The sequence below is a fragment of the Neofelis nebulosa genome, chromosome 9 (genome assembly GCF_028018385.1).
Source record: "Neofelis nebulosa isolate mNeoNeb1 chromosome 9, mNeoNeb1.pri, whole genome shotgun sequence".
In the NCBI taxonomy this organism is placed as follows: domain Eukaryota; kingdom Metazoa; phylum Chordata; class Mammalia; order Carnivora; family Felidae; genus Neofelis; species Neofelis nebulosa.
In genome coordinates, this window is record NC_080790.1 from 40,943,300 (window position 1) to 40,969,705 (window position 26,406).

At 41.0% G+C, this 26,406-nt stretch overlaps 1 protein-coding gene across 1 annotated transcript in view; it reads right to left on the reverse strand.

Moving 5' to 3' along the window:
- KCMF1 (potassium channel modulatory factor 1) overlaps positions 1–26,406 on the reverse strand; it is a 77,566-nt gene that overhangs the window by 417 nt on the left and 50,743 nt on the right. The window contains exons 3-7 of the mRNA XM_058683520.1: positions 25,283–25,422; positions 9,911–10,001; positions 6,560–6,745; positions 4,184–4,466; positions 1–207 (exon numbers count right to left, since the gene is read on the reverse strand). The exon at positions 1–207 is cut by the window's left edge and continues 417 nt beyond it. Coding sequence (XP_058539503.1) covers positions 1–207; positions 4,184–4,466; positions 6,560–6,745; positions 9,911–10,001; positions 25,283–25,422 — 907 coding nt within the window. The remainder of the gene's footprint in view (positions 208–4,183; positions 4,467–6,559; positions 6,746–9,910; positions 10,002–25,282; positions 25,423–26,406) is intronic.

Consider the following 26,406-nt stretch of genomic DNA (forward strand, 5'->3'; position numbering starts at 1 on the left):
TTTTCTAAAGCAACATCTAAAGGCATAATATCTACACAGCCCATAGCACCGAAATCTGCCATCTCCCCCCGTTCATCCTCGTCGGAGGACGAGCTCTCTTCGCGCACTAGAGTGGACAGAAGGAGCTCTTGGACAAACAGGCTGCGGTCCGCGCGCTCACTTTCCATGGACTGGCGCTCTGTTTCCGACATTTTAGGATCGTTCAACCTGCGAAACAGAAAAAAGAAACGGTCTTACCGGTAAGATGTCAGCGCACAAGTGCAGGGTCAATTTCGACAATGTCTTCTGTGCCAGCTTTTAGGTGGCAGAACTCGGACTCTGAGACATACTGCTGAAACACTCTGCTCTAATGTATCACCTCCATCATGCTGAGGTGAACTCCCCACACTTCGAGCAACACCGCTACCCAAGGTGCAAATCTACGCTTTCCTTAGGTTCAATGAGAAAAAATACACTTAGACTTCTCATGCTCCCTCTGGAAAAAGTGGTGGTGAGCACTTTTCAGAGGAAAACAAAATTTCCAATAGGTAGTATGCTTGACGAAGTAGTGAGTTCCTAACCAGAATTTCACCCGTGGGCAGTAAAACGAGGAAAAGGAGCAACACTGGTCACAAAAACTAGTGACTAGAATATTTGCCTGAAAAAAACCCCTAGAAGTTCCTTTGACTTTTCTCTATTACTTCCATCCAATTCTTCCTAAAATGAAGATACCTCCCGAAGGGTGAGAGGTCAGGAAAACACACACACACACGCACGCATGCGCATGCCCTCCCCCCCCCCCGCCCCAACCCTGTTTCTCCTACCCAGGACTGAGCAGCAGGGTGGACTAAGAGCCGGGTACGCTCATCTGATACATGCACTTATGAAATCTGCATCACGCTGGGAAACTTGGTTCATCTGCATGGACACTGGACAGATGTTAAGAGCTGAATTCTTGTTACTCACCTGATAAATGACTTAAGCAAAGTTCTGCTTAGTTTCAGTTTTGATTTTATTTCTCTACATTCTTAGTGTCAAAGAAAGAAAGGGACGGGAGCCTGGGTGGCTCAGTCAGTTAAGCATCCAACTCTTGGTTTTGGCTCAAGTCATAACAGTTTGTGAGATCAAGCCTGCTTGGGTTTCTCTCTCTCCTCTCTCTCTGCCCCTCCCCAGCGTATGCACACACGCTCTCTCTTACTCTCAAACTAAATAAACTTAAAAAAAAAGGGGGGGGGGTGGTAAAGAAAGAAAGGGATACTAGCTGGAGCACTGGGGTCAGGACAAGTAACCAAACAGGGAGAAGACTGTGAGAGTGCAAGGGTGCCTGGCAGGCATGGATGACAGGTGCCTTGCCCAGAGATGGTGCACTTAGAGCCCATGCTCCTCAGGGACAGGCACCTGCTCTCTGCTGTCCTATCTATGCTGAAAGTGACAATACATACCGGGCCCTTACTATGGGTCAAACTCTGTCCTAAGTGCTTTCTGTAGGTTATTATCTCTTTTAACTCCTATGAGTTAGGTCATATTACTAACATTTTACAGGAAGAGGAAGCTGAAGCAGAGGTTAAGTGACATGCTCAAAATCTTAACAGCTGTCAAGTTCAAAACCACTGGATGATTACATCTATGGCTCAGAGACAAATGAAAAGATCTAAATTTCAGAACTTGAAGCAAAAGGATCTGAAAAGTAATTACATAAAAGCCATTAAATTCACACTGGAAGGAAATGACTGATGATACACAGAAGACTACCTACACAGTGAGCAAAGCAGAGACATATAGCCTGAGATCCCCAAAACTTTGGAGAGCATGTAATTGCAATATTACTGTTTTTTTTTTTTTTTTCTTTTTTAAGACGATTAAGAGTCACATGCTCTACCGACTGAGCCAGCCAGGTACCCTATAATATTATTGTTTTTATTTTTAGTAAATAACTGAGAAACTATTTCATTCCTAAAAAGTAGATAAAATCTGGTACCAGGGCTAGATCTCCTAATGTGCCAAACTTCATTTGGGATCTAGAAGTAACTGCAAAGCTTGTGAAGATCTTCAAACTGGGAGTTAGCCAGTTAGCTGACTCTATTGCCAAAAAGACTGAAATCTGACCCAAGCACCAACAATAATTTTCTAAAAGATCCACAGTTTGGATCCAAAGGCAACGGTTTCCCCACGATGAGTTCCAGGGTGCCATGAACAGGAACTGTGCCTGGTTAAAGAGGCCAAAGATAAGGCTTGGGCCCCACATAGATCACATAAGGGCTATGTGACCAGAGACCAGGTTTTTTCTTTGGAAATACTACAGCCTTGAAGCTTTCCTCCCCTTAAAGATTCATAATGCGTATTAATATAAAGTTCTGAGAAGCCCAATAATAAATGAGCTACTTTTGTTAGTTAGTTTTGCCCAAAATTGTTTGTCAAGAAAAAAAACCTGAACATAAGTAACTCTACATGTTCCTTAGAATATATAAAGTCCCAGGTAACGTTTTTCTGGAAATACTACCTAAGATAGATCTTACCAGTCAGGATCAAATGGTACAGTGAAAGGTAGGAAAAGTGGTCTGTAAACTGTAAGATATGTGCAACGTACTGTATCAGATGACAGAAGGGGCCCTTCAAGAAGCTATGACCAGAATCCAGGAAGGCTGCTCAGAGGCCACCCACACCACGCCCCGGGAGTTGAGTGTGGTGTAGAAGAACTAGAGAGAGAAAAATCCCAAATCAAGCCCACTGAGTTTCAGGCTAAAGAAAAAGAACGGGCCAAGTGTCAAGGGTGAGAAGATGTCTTTTGCAAAGACATTCATTCATTCCACCCACAGTTAGTGAACTCTCAGTGGATATACACACTGTCAGGTCTCCTGTTTGAGTTAAGTATCTAGATCTGCCAAGCTGGAAGACCCAAAAAGGTAAGGCTACATGGTAGCAAGGGTAGCTCCATCTGTGGCTCTGCGGTTTATGTCGAAGCAACCTTTTCTGGTAATCACCAAGCACAGTTACTGTCTTTGCAGAGATAATCCCAAGGTAAATTCCCCCACCTGAAACCTCCTCCTTAGACCCCTAACAAATGAGAATAACGGGAACCATTAATTGGGCCTTTATTATATGTCAGATACTGAGCTAGACCATACATATACCAATATTCCATTTCATCCTCAAAATAATTCTCTTTCTCATGAGGCAAAACTCATAGGCTGTTGATGATAAGATTGAGGTATAGAGAAGTGATTTGCCAAAGGTCCGAACTAGGTAGTGGCAAACCTGGGGCTCTAGACAGGGGTCCGCAATCATTTTTTATTCTGCATCCAAAACATATTATTTATAACTAGGCACAGGTGCCACTGTACCAACAGAGACATTTACAAGTATGATATAAATGAAATATACAGAGAACTAATATTGTCTTCTAGCATCAGTTTGGAGATAACTGATACATTACACTGCTTTTCTCCTTCACTTCCCAGTTTTTACTTTATATTCCTCTATGCTCTGTTAAAGGCCCAGATTAGTCCAGGTTCATTACCTGTTGAGCCTAAGTCTTCTCATCACTGCTCTTTCTAAAATTCCTTATGTTCTTAAAAGTCACATAAAATGCCGACAGGCCTGGGAGAAAAAGATGTTCAGTTGCCGATGGTAATTTTCAGAAGCAGGTAAGAACTCTATTCCATCCAGTAAAACCATTTTCTGTACGTACTGCATACAGTCTTTTTTGCATTATGGTAAAAATTTTTAAAAACTGTCACTTTCGTTTGTGCCAATTTCAAGAACTTAAATCCTGCTTCTTTAAAAATTCTCAGGAGAAAACCACTATGTTGTGAAATCCTCTCCCCTACCTTTTATGTTTCACAGCTGACTGAAACTGGCAATAAAAGGAAAGCAATGTTAATTATGACAATAAAGATACCTAATATGTCCCCAGAATGTAATGAGAATGGTGTTTCAGTTGTATGGGCAAAACGGGGAAAAAATTCACATGAGATGATAATTTACTGTCAGAACGAGACCACTAGCAGTTCTGTGTTAACCACTATTCTTCATATTCTCGGGGAAATACTGAATATGCGGTTTCGCGGAGAGATTGTAGTTTTAAGGGTCGGATCAAACACAGCCTTTAAGAACACGGACAAGGCACAAGAGAGAAAAGATCGTTTCAGACCACGTGGCGCCAGCCAAACACTGCTTGCCAAAGCCGTGCGGACAGACGAGCTACCTTGTTAAAAGAAACTGGGAACTGTGGACAGTCTGCGGACTGCTTTCCGTGTTGGCGATGTTGGTCGCTGCCGTGGACTGCGTGATCGTGGTGGTGACGCCGCTCGTGTTAGCGCGCCGGGTGGCGTTGCGGGCGGTCTCCAGCTGCTGCCGCGCCGCCTGCGCGTGCTGCCGCTCCAGCTGCAGCTGCATCTGCAGCTGCTGCAACTGCGAAGCGGAAGGGCCCGAAGAGTTAAGCTGTCCTCCCGCGGACCGCCTCACTCCTGACAGCTGAGACAGCAGCTCTGCCAACGGAAACGAAGGGGGTTAATGTCTCGTTAGATGCTGCGGGAAACAAAAGGCTGAAGGTCGCGCGCTTTTAGAGGAGCATTAAAAACGATGGCCAACAGGCAGGTGGGTATCCATGGCAACATAAAGTTCAGCTGGGAGCTCAGCACCTTTCCTTTTATTAAAGATCTTATTTGTAGGTAGTAATCTCTACACTCAACGTGGGTCTTGAATTTAACAATCCCAAGACCAGGAGTCGCGTGCTCTACTGACCGAGTCAGCCAGGCGCCGCCCCTCGGTACCTTTTAGAATGCCTCCTGGAGGTAGCGGCTGTTGTGCATGGAGAATGCAAATCCATGAATATTAACCGACATACAATTATTTTTAAGCAGAACATAACAGATTGTTGCTTAATGGACTGATTTAGTTATACTTTCTCTTAATATTGTAGTAAATTAAAGTGGATCTGCTGGCCCAATCATAATATAAACCTTCTCCATACAAGCTCCATGAAAGGAGGGGTCAAGTCTACCATTTATACTATTCCAGCTCCTAGAACAGTGCCTGGCGCATAGTAGGCCTTGAACATTTACTCAATGATTGAATGATGATCCGAATTACATCCAAGAGGCCCAGATCATTTCTATCTGTGACCCTTGCACCACTCATCTTTGCCTTGTCTCTGGCACTTTCTGGTACTGTCATTTGAGAGTCCTGGAGTACCACTGGACTATCACTGGTGACGTTCAGTAAGGCTGACTGGCTCCTGACTGTACAGCCTAGTTAGTGGCCTGTTACAATCCAGACTCTCTTCTTTCGATAAGGTTGAACTCATCAAGAGCAATGTGGACCTTTGTTCCTGAGTCCTCGTCTAAGTAGGGTGCAGGAAGTGCCTTGTCCCACATGGGAGAGTTCCACCTAGCTTACATGGAATTACGTGGAATTGTCTGCCTTACTAGCAAATACTCTTCATCGTTAAAATTCTTTAACGGGTGTTTCTGTTTTCTAGCTCACTGTTGTTTTATCCCACAGGTTCTTACACCATTCTTTCATATAGCCTACAACTAAAATAAACTAATTTCCATCGGCAGAAAAAATTGGAAAGAATTTCTCACTTTTGAGTTTTGTTTCCAGAAATGAACTTTTACAGCCTACTAACAAAGACAGTAGGTAAATATTCCCTTTGGATGAAGAAGTATTTTTTAAAATCCCCAAAACTCAGTTCACAGGGTTTATTGCACATCCAAATGCCCAAAGCACATTTGGAATTTAGAGGTTATATCTGTAGGTCTGTACATTTTTAAGAACATTTTATGAGTAAAACTGTTCCTAGTTTGTACCACAGATCCACACTTACCAGCGTCCCAGGGTGTTCTGCAAGGTGCATCACGATTTTCAGGCACATATTCATCATGCGCACACATTTCAGAACTTGTACAGGCTTCCCAGAGTCTTACCTTAGCCTGTCTGTGTTTCGTGCATCTTACAGTCTCAGGCTACTGTGATTTCTGACATTGTATTTTCACCTCCAACCTCTTTGCTCTGCTGCTGGCTTCCCAGGTTGGTCATGTACTAAGCCCAGAAGACTTGGCTATGAACTACATATTCAAATGTTGTCGTTTTTTAAATAAGATTTTCTCAAGCTACTGAAACACATACTTTTCAGTATGTTCCCTTAGAGTATAGTTCTCAAATCAAGGCAAGAACAGAGAAACTCCTACTTTACTTTCTTCTATGAGAAGAGCTTAATTCTCTAGTCTTGTCAATTAGTTTTATTATCTGTGTGCTTGTGGGGGTTGAACCATGGAACTCTGAAAGTCTTCGACTCTGAAATCTTGGATCATTTTCTTGGGTTTCAATACAGGCCACAAATAGAACCCAGAGCCATTTCTTAGTATCTTCTGCTCTAAGTGCTTAAAGAAATGTCAGAATGATATGAACTACTTTATGTTGCCCACTTTTAAAATATTTCATACTAATAAAATTCGGGGGAGTTCTGTGAAGGAATGTAGGAGCATGATGAGAGACTAAAACGACAAATTCCACCAAAACATTTTAAAGGAAGGCCCCCTCCCTGGCCATTTCCTTTATTAATGGGAAACTAACTTACCAGCTATAGGATCCATGGCCTCCCTATTGCTTGGAGAATATGAACTCTGAGAGGAAGAAAGTCCACCAGTAGAACTGCTAGTAAAGTGCATGTTTGATCTACGAGCACGAGGACCTCCTAGTCCCCGGCCAGGGTGAAACATTCTACGTACATGTCGAACACCACTCGATTCATCGTAACTCCAAAGTTAAGAAAAGAACCCAAGTATTTCACAGAAAGAAAAAAAAAAATCACTCGAGCCCCTGTTAGACAGACATGCAGATTTCCTAAATTGTAAGCATTTAAAAATAGCACATTTCATTTAGAATGCAAACATCACAACCATATCTACAAGAGCTATTAACGCTAAAAAAAAGACACTCAAATATAAAGCAACATGTGAGTGAATGAGTGAGTGAGTGTGTGAGTGTGTGTGTGTGTGTGTGTGTGTGTGTGTGTGTTTTCAAAGGGAAAAATGTTTTTCCAGATAGGAACAAATTTCTTCCTAGCCTCCAGCGACAATAACCGGGTGGGGTAAAGGGCACCATTGGGTCAGACTCCCAAGATAAGGCATCGCCTTACCCTGACCTCAGGGCTGAATTTCATATATGTTCATACTTAAGTAACCAAAATTAAAAAGCATCAATTTTTTTATCTGAGGGGAGCTATGCTAATCAAATCTCAATTATCATCTGGAATAGAAAAGAACGGTATGAGCAGTTTTATTTACATTTTTACAGTTTTTTACGTTTTATGTATTTAAGTAATCTCTACACCCAACATGGGGCTTGAACTCACCAACCTGAGATCAAGAGTTGCATGCTCTCTGACTGAGCCAGCCAGGTGCCCCCAGCATGAATAATTTAAATTCAGGAATAAAAGACTCCTTTTGGTTATTAGTTTTAATCTGTCTTCAAGTTGTTTTTTAATGCTGCTGCTAAACTGAAAACTAGATTTGAATTTTTTAATAGCAGTGGACAGAGAGAGAGTAACACCACATTTATCAAGAGGTCAAATTCTGAGGGGTGCCTGGCTGGCTGTCAGAAGAAATTACTTAAACAAAACAAAACAAAACAAAAGTCAAAGCTAGCAGCCTCACCCACCTTCTACAGCTGACTCAAAGTAAAGAAGGTCCTGAACAGCGAACAGCCGCCCAAACTCATGAAGACAACACTGTGTTTCCACACAGGTAAACGTATGGGTAAAGCACAGCCAAAGAGACTTTTCTTTCAAAGCAGTACACGGAACAGCTATATGGTACAGAATGACTTTTTTAAAAAAATGTTTATCGAAAATATTTTTGAGAGAGCCAGAGAGAGAGCGCAAGAAGGTGAGAGGCAGAGAGGGAGTGGGGGACAGAGGATCTCAAGTGGGCTCTATGCTGACAGCAGAAAGCCTGATGTGGGGCTCAGACTCATGAATCGTGAGATCATGACCTGATCCAAAGTCGGGACACCTAACCGACTAAGCCACCCAGGCGCCCTGGTGCAGAATAACTTTGCTGGCTTCCCAGTTTTCAGTCGATGATTTTGGAGTGATTTAAGGATAGGATGAGTGATTAGTGAAGCCCTCAGGTGCCATTATAATGTGTACTGTTTCATCATGGTATTCATGATAATGGCTTAGGTTCTACAGGAAGTAATGTTATGATCACCATATTTTGTTTTTAAAAAAGCATCTAGGTGTAAAAAGTACACTTTAGGAAGGTTCCATCTAAACAGCAAAAAAAAAAAAAAAAATTCTGGTGCCTATGACGTTCGGAGAGAAGCTATTCCCTCATGACAAGGTCACCACACAGAATCACTTGAAGTACCTGAAAAATCAGTATATTTCCAGGCTAACTGCAATGTCAACATTTTGTTTTCCAGAGCTTAATGGCAATACTCGTTAGGAATCTAAAATGTAACATATGCCTTCTCCTATTTTTATTTTGCATAATTTAATGTTCTCTTGATAACCAGGGACTTATAAAAATCTCACAAAAATGGATGTAGGTGACATGGGACATTCTACTGAATGGATACTAATTTCATTACAGGACCCCGAACTTGCTGAAAAAGTTCAGGATTCAGGATAACAGCCTGGCTTGCAATTACTTGCCTAGCTTCTCCATGAAGATGGTGCAGAACAGGGATCAAGCATAACCCCCTCCGTATTGTTGTAAGATTCTTTCATATAAAATGTGAAGTGACTCAAAGACTTAAGTATTCTTGGCCCATTCAGGTTTTCTTATTCTCTTCAAGAAAAAAACAAAAAAATCACAACTTTCTTCATTATGCTTTCATGTCCTCAGCACTTAGGAGAGAGGAAAAGTGGTGTCATCTGTTCCTCTGTCCTTGACTGGCTCAGGTCTGGCTGACATTCTCATTTCTTAGGTTGGCTCCATATCTTTGTATTCGCTTTCGTTTTCTTTTATTCCCCTAACTCTGAAGGGCCATGCTGCCAATTAGAACATTGGGAACTGTCAGCAAGGGATGGGAGCTGGGGGACAAGAAAACCGTCAAACCAGTTTCTTCCTCAGTAGGACTATGGCTGGATTATGGTTGCTGGGAGGCAATCAAAGAAATCAGAATAAAGTCTGGCAAAGAGGAAAGTCGTGATTAGCTCTTGAACCACTTCAAACTGCAATGAATACTGAAACCTTTACATGAAAATGGACCCCTGAGTTAACAGGTGACAGTTTTCAAAAAACAATTCATAACTTGAGACGAGAAGCACACAGCGTACAAAATTAATTACTCTGGTGGGCCGTTCATCTCTTGAAGATCACAGGGAACATCACCAGCAACTGCTGAGAGACAGACTTGTGAAGGGGAAGCAGAAAGGAAAGCGGGAAAGGACTTCAGAGCTGGCTGTGAACTGATGCGATCCTACTCAGAGACTGGGCGGGGAATGGCGGTCTCTGGAGAAAGGGGCTCCCAAGGGAGAGGAGCCCCGGCATGCATTCCTGCTCATCATCCCCCACTAGAACGGGGTACGGCAACAGAGGACACAGAGTGGAAGCACATAAATTCTCCTTGTACTCAACTTGATTTTAATTTGGATTAGTGTTTTCCTCTTTTGTATGAAAACACCCTGCTGAAGACTTATCACCCGGGCAAACGGTCTTAAGGGAATCTGACCGAAACGAAGTGAAGATTACGAGCAAGGCGGCTTTCGGTGAGTGTTGTTCATGTGACGGGCACAGCATGTAACAAGAGAAATAAATTGCATCTCAACACCGAGTCACTTTTAGGAAAGGTCAAATAAACTCAAATAATTTGGAAGTTAGTTTATCTCTTTGGGTATATTGTCCTTAAAAATAATCAAAATGACAAACATTACAAACAACTCTATCCCTTCTTGCCTCTTAAAAGGATATTAAATCTCTAGGGGCTCTGTGTTCAAGTGTAAGATGAGCTGCAAAGTCATCCGTGACATGATTAGGATCGCCTCCAGGTAATGCTGCACATATTGGACAAATCTGAAATGAAAGTAAAGAAAGCAGATTTAATAGATGGATATTGATCAGACATCTTGTTGGATGAATATTTTACTATAACTGAGTTTTAACCAGGCAACAACACAGTAGAGATCCTGAACTAGTAAACAGCAACGGAGGCCTGAATATGAACTACGGCACATCCACGCTGTTACTTACAACTCCAACAGATAACCTCTCAGGGTCAGACACAACGGTTCTAGACAAACAGCTCAAACTTGAGCTCCGGTAAAGCCTTCTAACAGCCTGGCCGATTCATTTGCATGGTCTGACAAAACACTTTCCATAAAAAAAAATTTGTTTAAAGATGTGCTATTTAATTAGTGCACATTCACATCTGACTAAGTTTGGTCTTGAATGGTAAAGACGGAGACATAGGCCTCCCCAAAGTAAGCTAGATTTGAGGGCCAATCTCCAAATACGACAGCAAAGCTCTTATTAAAATACAACTATACAAGCTCATATATTAAGACAGTGATTACTGGTAATGTGCAAATATGCTCTATAAATTCATGAATAGGACTTCCAAGGGAAAACGGGGATGGGAGCCCATTTTTAGAACTCTATCTTTCAGAGGAATGGGAGGCAGAACAAAAGCTTGTTCAGGTTAAGGTCAAGGAGTAGAAGACCAACTTCTTGTGCGCCTTAGGGCAAGGGATAGGAGAAAGGAATAAAGTGGTGTGTGCACACGCAGAGCTCAGGGGAGCCTTCGGAGGCTGGAAATGTGGTTTCTGAAGCAGTAGGTTAGAGAGGAGTGGTGACACAGGAAGAAGAGGGGTAGGATCAAAAGAAAGGAACTTTGAGAGGAAAGGCCCCTTCTCTTCCAGAAATCCAAATGGGTAAATGATGGTCTAGGAGTGGAAGCCAAGCCTTGAGGTGTAAAGAACTTGAGAGCTAAAGAACGGAACCAAACAGAAAGGTCTGATGCAAAGGGGCACAGCCAAAGGGAGCCCCAGGAAGTGTACAAAGCTTTAGGCTTGCGTCTCTCTAGGGAGAAAAGAACTGAGGCTAGGATATGTGACTTATGTTGCCAATACACGTGTTGTGTCTCTGAAGTCTTTCACCTGGAGTAAAATTCAGGCACTCGGTTGACCTTGCTGCCTGCCTGCGGTGGTGTAAAAGAGATGAAGAGGCAGGCGCAAGGCGAGACTTGGGAGGCCAATGCTGGCATACGGATGGGAAAACAAACTATCTGATCCCCAGAGCCTATGCCAACGCAAATCACCATCTTCTCAGGACTAGAAAGCAGAAGTCCCCTGAAAGTCTGACTCAGATTTGATTCCAGTTCCTCTTATGCCCATTCAGCTGTTCTGATTATATCTGCTTCAGGAGTCTGAGAAATATCCTTAAGAAAACCTAAAGATGCTCATGAGAAATAACACTTAAGCAGGACAGTGTGCAAAAGAAGAAGGGAGGTCACACAGGAACGTGCCTGCAAAGAAATGAAGAAAGCACTGGATAAACATGTGCATGCCTTTCTTAGAAGATGCCACAGAGGTGTTCAGACGTTTTTTCCTCTGTCAGAGAGAAGAGCAATTGTATCTGTTCATAAATTTACAGATTATCAACTCTCTTTCCCAGGAATTTAGGTTTTACTGTCTGTGTCATTCCTGTATTATGAAACTGCCAGGCAGTGTCTGCTGTACTTATTTTACTTTTTGTGTGTTTCTGTCTTGCCTAGCTAGATTGTCAACGGTTTTGAGAAATGCAGGACAGTGTGATTTGGTTGTTGTTTGGGAACCGTGACCAGACTTGCTTAAAACAAAAAGACCAACAGGTTTGGAGAAGCAGAAACAACCTCCGGTTTAACAAATCAAACAAACAAGCCAGCTTAGGTATTTTTGAGTCCCTCAATTTTGCAACAATTTAACAGGTGCTGGACAATGCAGAGCTTTATTACAATGCGACAAGATTACAAGTGTTAAGATTTTTATCCAAAGAAAAAATAACCATTAAGAGGAAAAGGCACCTTCCTTCTAAGATATTTGCTTTAGACTGGCCTTTGGCCAAGGTCTATGCACAACTTGAACTGCACAAAAGATAACTGTAGAAGTTTCAGTACTTTGAGGACACACGCAAATGTTCTTAGATGAGAGAAGTATCCTTGTGAATATGCATTCCGGAAGGAAGACAAAATGGGAAAGTACAGATATCAAATGTACTAAGAATGCCCTAACAGGACCGACAGCCTCCTATACCCTAGAAAAGCACCTTCGAGATGGGGATGTAGACTAGTGCTTAGTTTTGAGTGTGTCTTTACTTCCACACACCCAGTATCTTGCAGAGGACAGAAAAATTCCACACAAAAGATACGCTGTTAACCCTAAACTTACGAGTCTGTCAACATTAATATTTATCATGCTTCGACTGCCACATGATATAGTAACATCTATTAACTTGAACAAGCAAATTCCATGTAACACATTATCTTAACACAATGACAACTTGCCAGCGTTCAGGCATATTGAACTGGCATAAGTCAGTGTTTCCTGAAATTGGCTGAGGATATAATTCATCCAGAATATTTGGTAAAAACACAGTTCTCTAGGCCCCTGCCTGGAAACTGATTCTAGGAGATTTGAAAATCTATATATTTTTTAATTTTTTTTAACGTTTATTTATTTTTGAGACAGAGAGAGACAGAGCATGAATGGGGGAGGGTCAGAGAGAGAGGGAGACACAGAATCCGAAACAGGCTCCAGGCTCTGAGCTGCCAGCACAGAGCCTGACACGGGACTCAAACTCACAGACCGTGAGATCATGATCTGAGCCGAAGTCGGCCGCTCAACCGACTGAGCCACCCAGGCGCCCCTGAAAATCTATATTTTTGACAAGGGTCCCAATTATCTTATAATTAGGTAAGTTTGGTAAATACAGCTTAAATATACAACGGTATTTAAAAATAATAAATATCCTGAGGAATGAAACATGAAATGTTGTATTTACTATCCCCTGGCTCAAATTTTCTTTTTCTTTTTTTTTTTTTAGTGTTTTTATTTTTGAGAGAGAGACAGAGCACAAGCGGGGGAGGTGCAGAGAGAGAGGGAGACACAAAAACAACCACAGAGGGGTTAAGTTCTCATGATGTAGTGAGCTCTTCTCCTTTTTTTTTTTTTTTTGGATAGGCTTCATTACAAGTTTCTTGGCCATTCTGTTCACTGTTCCAGAAAATGCATTTTAAAAAACTGTCTATCTGATCCAGCATATAACCTGGCTTGAACTGAAGCTACTAGATCACAGCACTATAGAGAGATCGGTCTTGCACCAAAATCATTCAGCAGATGCTGAGAGCTAGGCTGGTTCTTTACCATGAGGCTGACCCACTTTGGAGCATCATCCTCTCAGACCACTTGAAACTGCCCTTGAACTCAGATTCTGGGACACTAAGCTTCTTGTTAACAGTAAACACTTTTTTTTAAAGTTTATTTATTTACTGAGAGAGAAACACAGAGAATGAGCGGGGGGGGGGGGGGGGGTGGTTTGTTGAGACGGAGGGAGAGAGAATCCCAAGCAGGCTCATCAGTGCAGAGCCCGACCTGGGGCTCAACCCCACGAATTGTGAGATCATGACCTGAGCTGAGATCAAGAGTCAGATGCTTAACTGACTGAGCCACCCAGGCGCCCTGTAGCAGCAAACACTTGAAGTGAAATAAATGGTTTGACAATTGGTATTTCTTGACTAGGTTTCTGAAACTTGATAAACTCATTTATTTCATTTATCTGATTAATTTTAGATCTCTGAGAAATACGTTCCTTTTGAGTAACTGTTCAAAAGCTGTGATTTCCCTATATCATCTTCTATTGTTACTTTCTAGTAACACACCAAATGTTTGATGCATTGTTTGTCTGGCAACGATGATCTTACGGCAGCACAGCTTCTCTGTAGTTCGTTTTTTGGACCCTTTTTAAAAAAGATTCATTTTCATCCACATAATCATTATGATTAGGTTCATCCTGTCACAAAAGGACTACAGAATCACTCAAATCCTACCATCCTTCCATTCCCAAGTAAAAGCCCAGGTGGCATGATGGCGGAGAAAGTAACATTATTCCTCAGTACAAATGTCAAACCTCTTTATTATCCACCAGACCAAGTGGACAAATGTTCTCGTTTTAATGGTTCTCTAGTATCTGGCCGTACTCACCTGATTCCATTTTATTTCCCATTATTTCCCACAACAATCAATACCTTACCATCCCTTCTGCCTATGTTTCTTTCTCAATACCACATCTTAGTTCATGTTGTCTCTTCCCTCTGAATAATGCCTTTACCTTCCCATTCTGTCCACTTTTTGAAATCATACCCATTTTTTCAAGGCCTACATGAAGTCCCAAAGCCCTCTGACTCCTTCCTGTGTTATTCTCCAATTGTGTCAAATAAGCTAGTTTGCTCTTCAGATGGGCCATAAAGTCTGTGTGGGTTGAGGCCACATGTTTTACAGTTGTTATGCTGAGAGCCATTGTGCCTTACTCCAAGAATTCAGAGGCCTCAGAAAGCACTTCACACTTTACATACTAAACGTAATGTTCTTGGTTAATACTTGGGGAGATATGTTCAGAAGTCACGAACATTTATCTAGAGAAAGGCCACTAAAATCTCCCTTTCCAACTTGTCCTTAATAATTGACCCAGGAATGATCTAGAACAGAGAATCTTCTGACATTATCCTCTGAGGGCAAAGAAGGGAAGGTAAAGTGAGTGTTGTGTTCTCCTCACCCTCTTCCTGTTTATAACTAACGACTCAATTTCTCTCAGGTACCCACACATTTTCTCAAATAAAGCCCTTCTGCAGCCCCCCACCTTCCTGTTACTTTGCTTTCTGTCCAGTCATTACATGAACATTCCTTCTCCTTGCTCCTTTTCTCTACTACAGCTGTGGGTCAAGTTATGAAGTGAATCACGGTTAAGAAGATTAAAGGTATTACTCTTGTATCTGAGGAGTTACAGGTTCTGGACAAAATTACCATGCAGTGAAGAATAACTGCCACAGCTCTACTGCCTTCAGGAAAGCTGCTTATTTACTTTAGCTGTTCGGTGAGTTTGTGCATCCCCCACATCATAAGCACAAGAAAGATAAAAACACAATTCCAAGTCAAATAATTTTCCTTTGTTAATATTATACCAACTTTCTTTCTTTCTTTTTTTAATAAATGGGGAGGAGAGAAAGTTCTTTTTTCTTTCTTTTTTTTTAATGTTTATTTATTTTGAGAGAGAGAGTGTGAGTGGGAGAGGGGCAGAGAGAGGAAGAGAGAGAATCCCAATCAGGCTCTGTGCTGACAGTGCAGACTCTACTAACCTTCTAACACAAGATTACATAGGTTTTTCCTAAGCTAGCTTCGAAATCAAAATTCACCACATGATGTGTTCTGCCAACCTCGTACTTATTTATTGTGCTCTGAGTTTCAAGCTAGGTGTCCAAAGGACATTTACAAAAATAACTTCTTTTTAAGTTGGTGTTTTCTTCTTCCTTTCTTCTCATATGTGTAGGTTATATAAATTTAAATGAAAACATGTAACAAAGCCTTGTGAGCACTGTTTCAGATACGGGGCACCTTCCGGGACTGCAATAAACACGGTGTCTCTTGTGCTACTGTTTACAACTGCGACCGTTTTCTAGTTAAAGGATCTATGCCAAGAAGTCCAGGTGGGCTAGTTAATGACAGTTAATGAAAGTTCTCACCAGTCAAATTTGTTATATTGTATAATTTTGTTACTATGGATTAACTAATTCATTAAGTATTTACTGAGGACCAAATCAGTGTTCACTTAATATCCTGGGTTATAAAATTATTAAGAAACGAAGACAGTGAACATGGTGATCCTGCCACCATTCAAGTTCATACAAATTCCATTTTTTTTTGAGTTTCATCTCTTCTTATAAATTGGGATGTATTTTTCATTATTTATTCAAACCAGATTACAATTCATGTCTCTTCTTTTGAAGGGCTCTTAAACTCAACTCTAGATATACCCCACGCTTGTTCTGCTAGGCAAAATTTTCTGATCACTTGCAATATAATGGGATGTTTTTAACAGAATTTCTTTTACTGAAAAGTGATGATCCAAAAAGAGCTATTAGAATTTAAGGCCAAGACACATAAAAAAGCCTTCACATGCATTTTAATCCTTAGAGTTAAACAAACATAAAGTTGATAATCTACCAAGCTAACTATTGCTGAGGTTTATTGGTGATGTCAGGTTTTTGATCTCCTACCCAATTAAAAGTGGTTCATCTTATAAAATCTGTAGCTATAATAAATATAAGACTGAATGCTGGAGTTTTGCTTTGAAGAGATACATAAAGCACTACTGGAAAATCTTTTGGGCCTAGAACTATCTAAGTTGTAGCCACTTGCACCTTAACCATCCAGTTTGCCAATAGAGACATAGGTCCTTTCAAGACTTGAGTGAGCACACCATTCAACTGGATTACAATCTAATTTTCTATTGTTACAGCGCAACACTGAAATTAATTTATAATGAAGTAGGAGTTACTTCATACTGAATTTATTTTTCTCCTCAGTTCCATTCTCCCCATTTTAATACTTAGGTTGGAAGTGTCACATGCTTCTAAAGAGTAGCATTTAGAATTTTAGGAGTTTTTGCTATATACAAAAGTTTTAATTTTCCTTACATTTTTTTTTCAATTTTTTCATTTAAAAAAATGTTTATTTATTTTTGAGAGAGAGACGGGGTGGGGGGGGGGGCAAAGAGGGAGGGAGGGGCAGAAAGAGAGGGAGACACAGAATCTGAAGCAGGCTCCAGGCTCTGAGCTGTCAGCACAAAGCCCGACGCAGGGCTTGAACTCACAAACCGCGAGATCATGACCTGAGCCGAAGTCTGACCCCCAACCGACTGAGCCACCCAGAAGCCCCTTCCTTACATTTTTATACATGATTTAAAAGTCCTAAATAACTAAGTTTTGGTTTTAAATGTTATTTTACTTCCTTACTTAAAGATTTTTTTTTTTTCTTAAGTAGGGCTTCATGCCCAGCACGGAGCCCAAGGTGGGGCTTGAACTGACCCTGAGATCAAGATCTGAGTTGAGATCAAGAATTGGATGCTTGGGGCACCTGGGTGGCTCAGCTGGCTAAGTGATGCTTTTGGCTCAGTCATGATGTCAGGTATGTGGGATCGAGCCCGCATCGGGCTCTGCACTGAGTGTGGAGTCTGCATGGGATTCTTTCTCTGCCACCACCTCCCTGCTCCATGCATGCTTTCTCTCTCTCAAAATAAATACATAAATTTAAATCTTAAAAATAAGAAAAAGCTGAACGCTTAACTGACTGAGCCACCCAAGTACCCCTTGATTTTTCACTTTTAAGTAATCTCTACACCCAACATGGGGTTCAAACCCACAACCTCGAGAACAAGAGTCATACCCTCTACCGACTGAGTCAGCCAGGCATCTCCTTAAATATGTTTTTTGGGCAGAAATTTAAACTATATGTGTACACTGATGGGGCTCCCGGGTGGCTCAGTCGGTTAAGTGTCTGACTTCGGCTCAGGCCATGATCTCACAGTTCATGGGTTCAAGCCTTGTGCTGTTGGGCTCTGTGCTGACAGCTCAGAGCCAGAGGCCTGCTTCAGATTCTGTGTCTCCCTCTCTCTCTCTGCCCCTCCCGGCTCGTGCTCTGTCTTTCTCTCAAAAATAAAAATAAAACATTTTAAAAAAATAAAAAAAAAATAATTTAGCAACAGTAAAAAATAACTCCAAAGGATTTAGAACTGTCTTTTTTCTTTATCCTGCCCACAATTCACTCTAGATATGAGCACCCATGCTCACCTAGAAGAAAAACCCAAATGTCAGCTCCACTTTCTTAATCTAACCCGGTGCAAGCTGTATTTATTACCTGTAGACTTTGAGAAAGGACATGGGAACCTCTTACCTCTTAGTGGTATCAGGAAGAGCCTGAAAGATGCAGGGAGACAGGGGCAGGGAGGCAGTGCCTGAGAGCAAGAAGCAATTTTAGTGAAGAATCAGAAATAAACTCTACCTTAGTTAGTGGGTCTGTGTGGTTTACAGTGAGTTTAAGTTAGAGTCTGATGAGGACTGAAGCTTTCTGCATGTTCCCCTTCTCAAGGGCATAACCAGTTTGTCAAGTAAGACTGAGTTTGCCAGAGCTTCCTAGAAAAAGATGACCTCAGCTATGAACATCAAGACTGGCATCTTCAAATAATTTTACCAGTTTTTTTTTTTTTTTTTTTGGTTTTTTTTTCTAAATCTGAGGGGCAGGTCCGGAAAAGAAGAGACAAGACTGAAAAGCATTTAAAGAACTTCTGAGTCACCCTGTAATTTGCCAACAGTTGTCGAAGAGCTCCCATCTTTATACCAACCTTCCTACAAATCTTTCTACAAACCCTGCAGAACATTTCTTTGACTTAAAATTAGCTGTCTGGACACTGAACTAGACAAACCAGTATTTTATAGGACAAAGAAGAAACCAGACTAGTGGCTAAAGAAAAAAAAAATTCAAAATGAATGTGTGTAACACCTGCTATTTTACCCAGTGCTCCCCTTCCCATTCAGAAAACTGCCCGTTTTCCTTCCCTTACAGGATTTTAATTCAACTTCAACATAGAAGAAAGTAGAAAGCAATGAAAACCCTACCCAGGAAAAACAACATACTCTCAAATAGCAGGCATTTGAGGAACTTATTTCTTACAGAAATAGATTTTAAAAATGTCATGACACATGTATATAGGATTATCCCAGAACAAATCTGGAATCCCCAAAATATCTCCTATCATTTCCTTCCCTGCTCACAACTCCAAAAAATCTGCCGGGGTACTAATAGCTATATCACTCTTAAAATCAAAAGTACTATGATCTTGGGGTGCCTGGGTGGTTCAGTCATTCAAATGTCCAATTTTGGCTCAGGTCATGATCCCACAGTTCGCGGATTCGAGCCCCATGTCTGTGTGGACAGCTCAGAGCCTGGAGCCTGCTTCAGATTCTGTGTCTCCCTCTCTCTCTGCCCCTCCCCTGCTTGCACTCTGTCTTTCTCTCAAAAATAAATGTTAAAAAAAAAAAAAAAAAAAGTACCATGATCTGATTTTAAACAAGTAAATGTGTTCAAAGTAACTATTATTTAAAAATATGCAAAGACAGCCAAACACTAAAGACAGGAAAAACTGATTTATAAAATAGAAAGTGTTTGGAGTCAAAAGTAATGAAAAGCACAAATTGTAAAAGTACCAAATCCTAATCTTCTACAATCTTTCCAGCTAAATGCAGCTGAGCAGTGGCAATATGGTTTCCCTGCAGCAACTGTATTTTTCAAATCCCATGTATTTATTTCTACAGCATTATTAGATAAAATACCCTTGTGAGTTCATAGAAAAGCAGATAGCATCCAACTGCATTCTCTGATAAAGAATGCAAGCAGTAAGAGTCAAATGTATTTTTTTCTTTTAATGTGAGTTTGGCTTTTAAATGCTTACCTTTCCTGATTATCTGATTAAAAGGGTAAGAAGGTAGTTACAATGTTTAAGAAAGTGTATAAAATGAGATTAAAAGAGATGTACAAACTGTGGTTCACTCCACTGTTGCCCCTAATAAGGAAATAAGTGCGGAAGTTAGCTCTACATATCGACATATTAAAACAGTCTCTCAATGAAATACAGATAGATTGATGATCAGGATTTAAAAGTCCTATAGACAGTTTAAAACAGATGTCACTTCTCATAGCCTTCATGAATAAATCATATCTATCATGTTAATTTGGCTGGAATATTTGATCTAATACTTTCTTGCTTGCTTAATTTAGAGATCAAATGCATCTAATTGTTTAGTACAAATTTGCCACGACAATGATGATAAACTATTCTGTGCTCTATGACATTCAAACAACTGTTTAAATATTAAGTAAGTTACCAGCTAAAATCGATTATTCTGAATCATGAAAAAAAATTCAAAGGTCCTTTTATGCCATCGTTTTCTCCGTAAGAACTGTTGTCATTAGTTTTTAAAGTGTATGTATGTATGCATGTAATCTCTACACCCAACATGGGGCTCAAACTCACAACCCTGAGACCAAGAGTCTCATGCTCTTCTGACTGAGCCAGCCAGGTGCCCCAAGAATTATTACTCAAAATAAAATTGTCTAAAGTCAGACTATGGGAAATTTCCAAAATCATTCTTTCTCCGTGATTTTTAGTTCTTATAAATAAAACACAGTACAACTGTACTATTTCAAAACTAAACTCCTTTTGTTAAGAACACACCTAAGTCTTCATTAAAAAGGGGAGGAAATGGGGGCACTTGTGGGTGGCTCAGTTGATGAAGCATCTGACTCTTGATCGGCTCAGGTCATGATCTCACAGGTTGGTTAGTTTAAACCCCTCATAGGGCTCCATGCTGACAGTGCAGAGACTGCTTGGGATTCTTCCTCTCTCTCTGTCCCTCCCCTGCTCGCTCTCTCTCTTAAAATAAATAAATAAACTTTATTTCTTTTATTTTTTTTTAACTTTTTTATTATTTATTTATTTATTTATTTATTTATTAAAAAAAAATTTTTTTAACGTTTATTTATTTCTGAGACAGAGCATGAGTAGGGGAGGGGCAGAGAGGGAGACACAGAATCAGAAGCAGGCTCCAGGCTCTGAGCTGTCAGCACAGAGCCCGACGCGGGGCTCGAACTCACAGACTGCGAGATCATGACCGGGGCTGAAGTCGGACGCTTAACCGACTGAGCCACCCAGGCGCCCCTAAAACTTCTTTTTAACATTATTTACTTTTGAGAGACAGAGCACAAGCGGGGAAGCGGCAGAGAGAGAAGGAGACACAGAATCCCAAGCAGGATCCGGGCTCTGAGCTGTCAGCACAGAGACCGACACGGGGCTCGAACTCACGAATGGCGAGATCATGACCTGAGCCAAAGTCAGACACCCAACCGACTGAGCCACCCAGGGGCCCCATAAATAAACTTTAAAAAGAGGGGGGGTTGGAGGGATGCTTGGGTGGCTCAGTCAGTTGAGCATCTGTCTGACTTCGGCTCAGGTCATGATCTCACAGTTCGTGGGTTCAAACCTTGTGTTGGGCTCTGTGCTGACAGCTTGGAGCCTGGAGCCTGCTTCGGATTCTGTGTGTCTCCCTCTCTCTCTGCCCCTCCCTCGCTTGCACTCTGTCTCTCAAAAATATATAAACATTAAAAAGGGGTGGGGGTAATGTTATCAGTAACATAAATGAAGAGCACCTAAAAGCTGGACACTACCCTAACCCCTTTTCTGGAAAGTAATAAAAATGAGTAAATCAAATGAAAAATAGAAAGCAAGAAGTTCCCAGCAATGACCTATTAGAAGACTGCTGTTATTATGAACAGAATAAAACATTAATACATACATTTCTGGAAGAGGGAAGAAAATGTTGGTAAACCAAAAAGTGCTTTTATCTTTTAAGCATAATATTCTTCAGATAAATTACAAGAGATTTACTTTAACAACTGAGAGCAAGCTAACTACATGTCATTAATGAAATGTAGTAGCACATTTCATCTAAAAACAAAATCTCTGACGGCTTTCAAACTAGCTACAGTGCAAGCTCAAATACATAGGATTTAAGAAAAAATTCAGGAGTCACTTCTTTTATGTCTGAAGAAAAGTTTTTCTACCTACGATGTTTCTTCCACCATCCTAACACTTCCTCAATAATCCTTCGTATCTGCAATCCCATTTGGCCCCTACTGCTCACTTCTGCTACTAGATTGATGGATTTTAAAATTACATACTGTACTACACTTCCCCTCTTAATTCTTTCCATTACCAATCTACCCAATCTACCAAATCTCGTGGTAACTGTGCGGGATTTTAAGAATTTGTGCTTAATCTCAAGATCACATTGTTTACCATGTTTAGTGTTTACATAAAGACTCCTGAGGGCTGCCTGGGTGGCTCAGTTGGTTAAGCATCCAACGCTTGGTTTCAGTTCAGGTCAGGATCTCATGGTTTGTGGGTTCAAGCCCTGCATCGGGCTCTCTGCTGACAGTGAGGGATTCTCTCTCTGCTCCTACCCTGCTCGTGCTTGCTCGCCTGCTCTCTCTCAAAATAAACAAATAAAAGCTTAGAAAAAAAAAAAGACTCCTGAGGCTATGCCCAATCCGCTTTTTAAATTTTTAACTAGTAATCACCCTCACTCATTCTATGTCAGATGTTGTTTTTCATAGTATCTGGTTTTGAAGGGTCCTCCATGCCCTCAAAATCAAAGTCTCTTGAGTAATCCCAAATTAATCTTAAGAAGGGGGGCAAATCTTATATGGGGCCTTTAGAGTCCCTATTTGAAAAAGAAAACAGAGACATATAGACAAGGTTATAAAGTTGTCTATAAAGTTGTTGTATTTTTTTCTCTTTTAAAAATGTTTATTTATTTTGAGAAAGACAGAGAGAGAGTGGGGGCAGGGTAGAGAGAGAGGGGAGAGAGAGAATCCCAAACAGCCTCCGCAGTGCAGAGCCCGATGCGGGGCTTAAACTCATGAACTATGAGATCATAACCTGAGCCAAAGTCACACACTTAACTGACTGAGCCACCCTGGCGCCCCTACAAAATTGTTTTAAACATTAACCTTCAGTAGACTTTCTTACCAGCTATGTCAGGTATCAGTAAATGCTTACTAGTGGTGACAATAATACCTACAGTGGCATTCTTTTACCCCTAAATGTTCCAAATGTATGCTGGTTAGAGGAGGGAGATCCTTAAGTCCCATGAAGTTACAAACCGGTGGCCTAGCCGACACATGGAAGAAACACAGGAGCAAAGCAAGATAGCACATTAAGCATTTAGAAAGAAAAATGTAGGTGGGGCACCATGGTGGCTCAGTTGTTAAAGCATGTGACTTCAGCTCAGGTCATGATTTTACAGTTTGTGAGTTCGAGTCCCACACTGGGTGAGTTCGAGCCCCACTTGAGGTAAGCCTCGCTTCTCTCTCTCTCTGCCTGTGATTCTCCTGTGATTCTCTCCCACTCCTGTGATTCTCTCTCTCTCTGCCCCTCATTCACTTGTGTCTTCTCTCTCTCTAAAAACAAAAAAACAAAGAAGAAAAAAAAGAAAAAAAAAGGAAAGAAAAATGTAAATAGGAATAGAAAATGGGGTACACGAGTCCCCCGCCAAAATAACATGAGTCACTCTTGAACTCCAGAAGTTTTCCACGTTTGACTAACCATGACCTCGGCAAAATACTGGGGAGGGCGGTGGGGTGAGAGGGACACCTAGTAACATCACCTGGACATTTATAAATGCTTCACACGCATGCCGAGAGGCACTCAAAAGACTTAATAACTGGTGGCACAGGCACCAATCCTTCAGAACGGACACCAGTCAGTAAGCCACATGTGGTGCCAGCCCTGGACTGAAGAGGACAGGACTCACAAGATTTGAGGAAGAAAAAACCCTGTACCTTCATATCAAAGATTCTTGTTTGCTTGCCATTTTTCACTTTGAAACGCCTGGGTGGAAACAGAGGGCAGATATGGTGTTCATGCAGACTAAGGGCTGCTGAGGAGGGAGCAATCCTTAAAATACTCCACAAAAACCAATTTAAAAACAGTATGGCCACTGTCTTGAACTATGTACAAAAGCTTGGGAACTTAACAAGGCATATACTGAACATGCCTTATAAGAGACAGACCACTAAACCATTTGTAGATGGTAAATATTTAATTTTCAAACTGTGAATCAGGTGTAGAGGAGTGTAAACAAATTATGAGTATTTACTTACAGGAAAAAAAAAATCAAGGCAAAGCTGCTGAGGCAGAACTACTCATTCTTATTTCGAAAGACTAGCTTTTCGCTCATGGAAGGACTTAACTTTCTGCTGGATTCTGCAATTTGGGGTGTGGAAAACTGAGTAGCTGTCCTGCCCCAGTGGAGTGATGAAGTACTATCCCAGGGCCTACTGGCTAGTAAAGATTTTAAGAATGCCTGGTTCAGTAAGAGAAACCCCTCTCTGTTGTATCCAGTAACAGAAATTAAGTCAAAAAGAAATTATTCCAAATTTCCCACGAGGGATGAGGATGAGATGCGATCAAGTCCACATTCCTCATACTGGTATCTGGGACTGAACCAAAAGGAAGCAAGGTCACCTTTACAAAATAAGAACAACAAATTAAGAACAGTAGTAAAATGTGTCAACAGTGTTCTGAGGCTCCAGATGAGAGCAGTTCTGAGCTGTTAGATACGAAAATTTGGCTTTGGGACTACGTAATGTCAATTTACCAAATGGTTGACCTACACACCTTATAAGCAACTTTAAGCATCCAACTAAGCAGTGTGAATGGGAATAAAAGTGAACCTGTAGTACTCACAGCTGTAACAGCAGGGCTGTAGCAGAGATAAAACAGGACAATGGTTAAGTAGGGACTCTACAACCCAGAGGGACTCTGGCTGACTTCAAACACCAGGCTCTGCCCCTCAGCAGCTGTATGTTCTCAGACACCCTATTTCTTGAGTTTCAGCTAATTTGTTTTGAATACATTTAGGGGCTTATTAGTTGATGCAATGTGCGATTGCTTGTGCCAAAATTCTCCAAATTCCAGACCTACAGTTCCATTTCTCATCTCTCACTTTATCTATTATTACCAATAGTAAAGAGGGGGAAGGGTGCTCTTTTGGGTGTACTTTATCGTTTCTTAAAAGTTGAATATATGCTGACTCAGATGTCAAGTTAAATACCCAAAAAGCTTTCAAGGCAAGATTTCCTTTGTGCATTATTCCAGGTCTTTGGCTCTTAGCCAGTTGGGAAAGATTAGAGTAGAAGGAACTTGTAGGGACCTTAGAGCTCCAACCAATGAACCAAGAGATCTGACCTAATAAAAACAAAGTAAGCGGTATTTTACAATGAGATGTGACAATGGATTATTACATATGACTTAAAATTTTAAAATTTCATTATGAAGGCATTCTTGTAGAAGGAAAATTAAGCAGGTAGCAAGAATACCTGCTTTTTAGAAAGAGCTGTGCTTCAGGGTGGGGTGCTTTTAACCTGTTCACAGTACGTTTGCTAAGGGCTCCTGAATTTGGTCAAGATTCCACACTGTGCTTTTAGCAACAGGGCGAGAACGGCTAGTGTGAATAAATGAAGCGTGTTATCTTGCACACATGCAACCTCCTAGGATGTGTAAAACTTGCTGTTAAAAGAGCATTTTAATAATTATTATGCAAACAGTATCAGTACACTTAGTAGGAGACAGAGGATAGTGACCTAGCTTTACTTTTGTTAGAAATGATGTACGTTAACACATCACTTTAGATACAAGGTTTCTTCACTTACCACTTCTGTTGATGTTTCTGCATGCTCAGAAGTAACATGTTCTTGGAGAGATGTCTCCGTATAGCCCATTTTTCCACAATAGGGACAAGTAAAAGACTGTGGCTGCTCTACAGAGAAAGCTTCCCCACCATAGTACAAATCTGAAAAATAAAGTGGAACTGCAGTGAGAAATAATAATTATTGTTTTCTTTTATCACATGAAAATGTAAACATATGGTAGGTACAATAATGTAAAACAACAGTGTCCCTGAAATCTCCAAAAACCTCACCCTGTCAAAGAGTGCTTAGGTACCTCATATGTGCAACATCCTTATTTTGCCTGGGACTCCATGCCACCCCTCCAAAATTCCTTTTTCACCCACATAGCTATTATTTCCTTAAGAGAAAAACAAACAGGGACACCTGGGTGGCTCAGTCGGTTGAGCATCTGACTTCAGCTCAGGTCATTATCTCACATCACAGTTCGTGAGTTCAAGCCCCGCATCTGGCTCTGTGCTGACAGCTCGGAGCCTGGAGCCTGGAGCCTGCTTTGGATTCTGTGTCTCCCTCTCTCTGCCTCTCCCCTGCTCATGCTCCTTCTCTCTCTCAAAAATAAAGAAAAAAATTTTTTTAACGTTTGTTTGTTTTAGAGATACAGAGAGAGACAGAGCATGAGCAGGGGAGGGGCAGAGAGAGAGGAAGACACAGAATTGGAAGCAGGCTCCAGGTTCTGAGCTGTCAGCACAGAGCCCAACGTGGGGGCTCAAACCCACAAACTGTGAGATCATGACTGAAGCTGAAGTCAGATGTTTGACTGAGCCACCCAGGTGCCCCATCTCTCTCTCAAAAACAAATATACGTTAAAAAATTTTTTAAAAGAGAGAAAAACAAACAACTTTTTATCCTTTCATTTAACTTTGAATGTTTTTTTAAGATATTTTTAAGTAGCCTCTATACCCAATGTGGGGCTTGAACCCACGACCTTGGGATCAAGAGTTACATGCTTTTCTGACTGAGCCAGCCAGGCCCCCTCCCTTCATTTAATTCTGAAACATCTCTCATTTCACATCTAGTTCTAATTTTACTGTAATTTATTTTTTCTTTATCTCTGTGGCTACTGTACCAATGCCAGTGTCAACACAAAG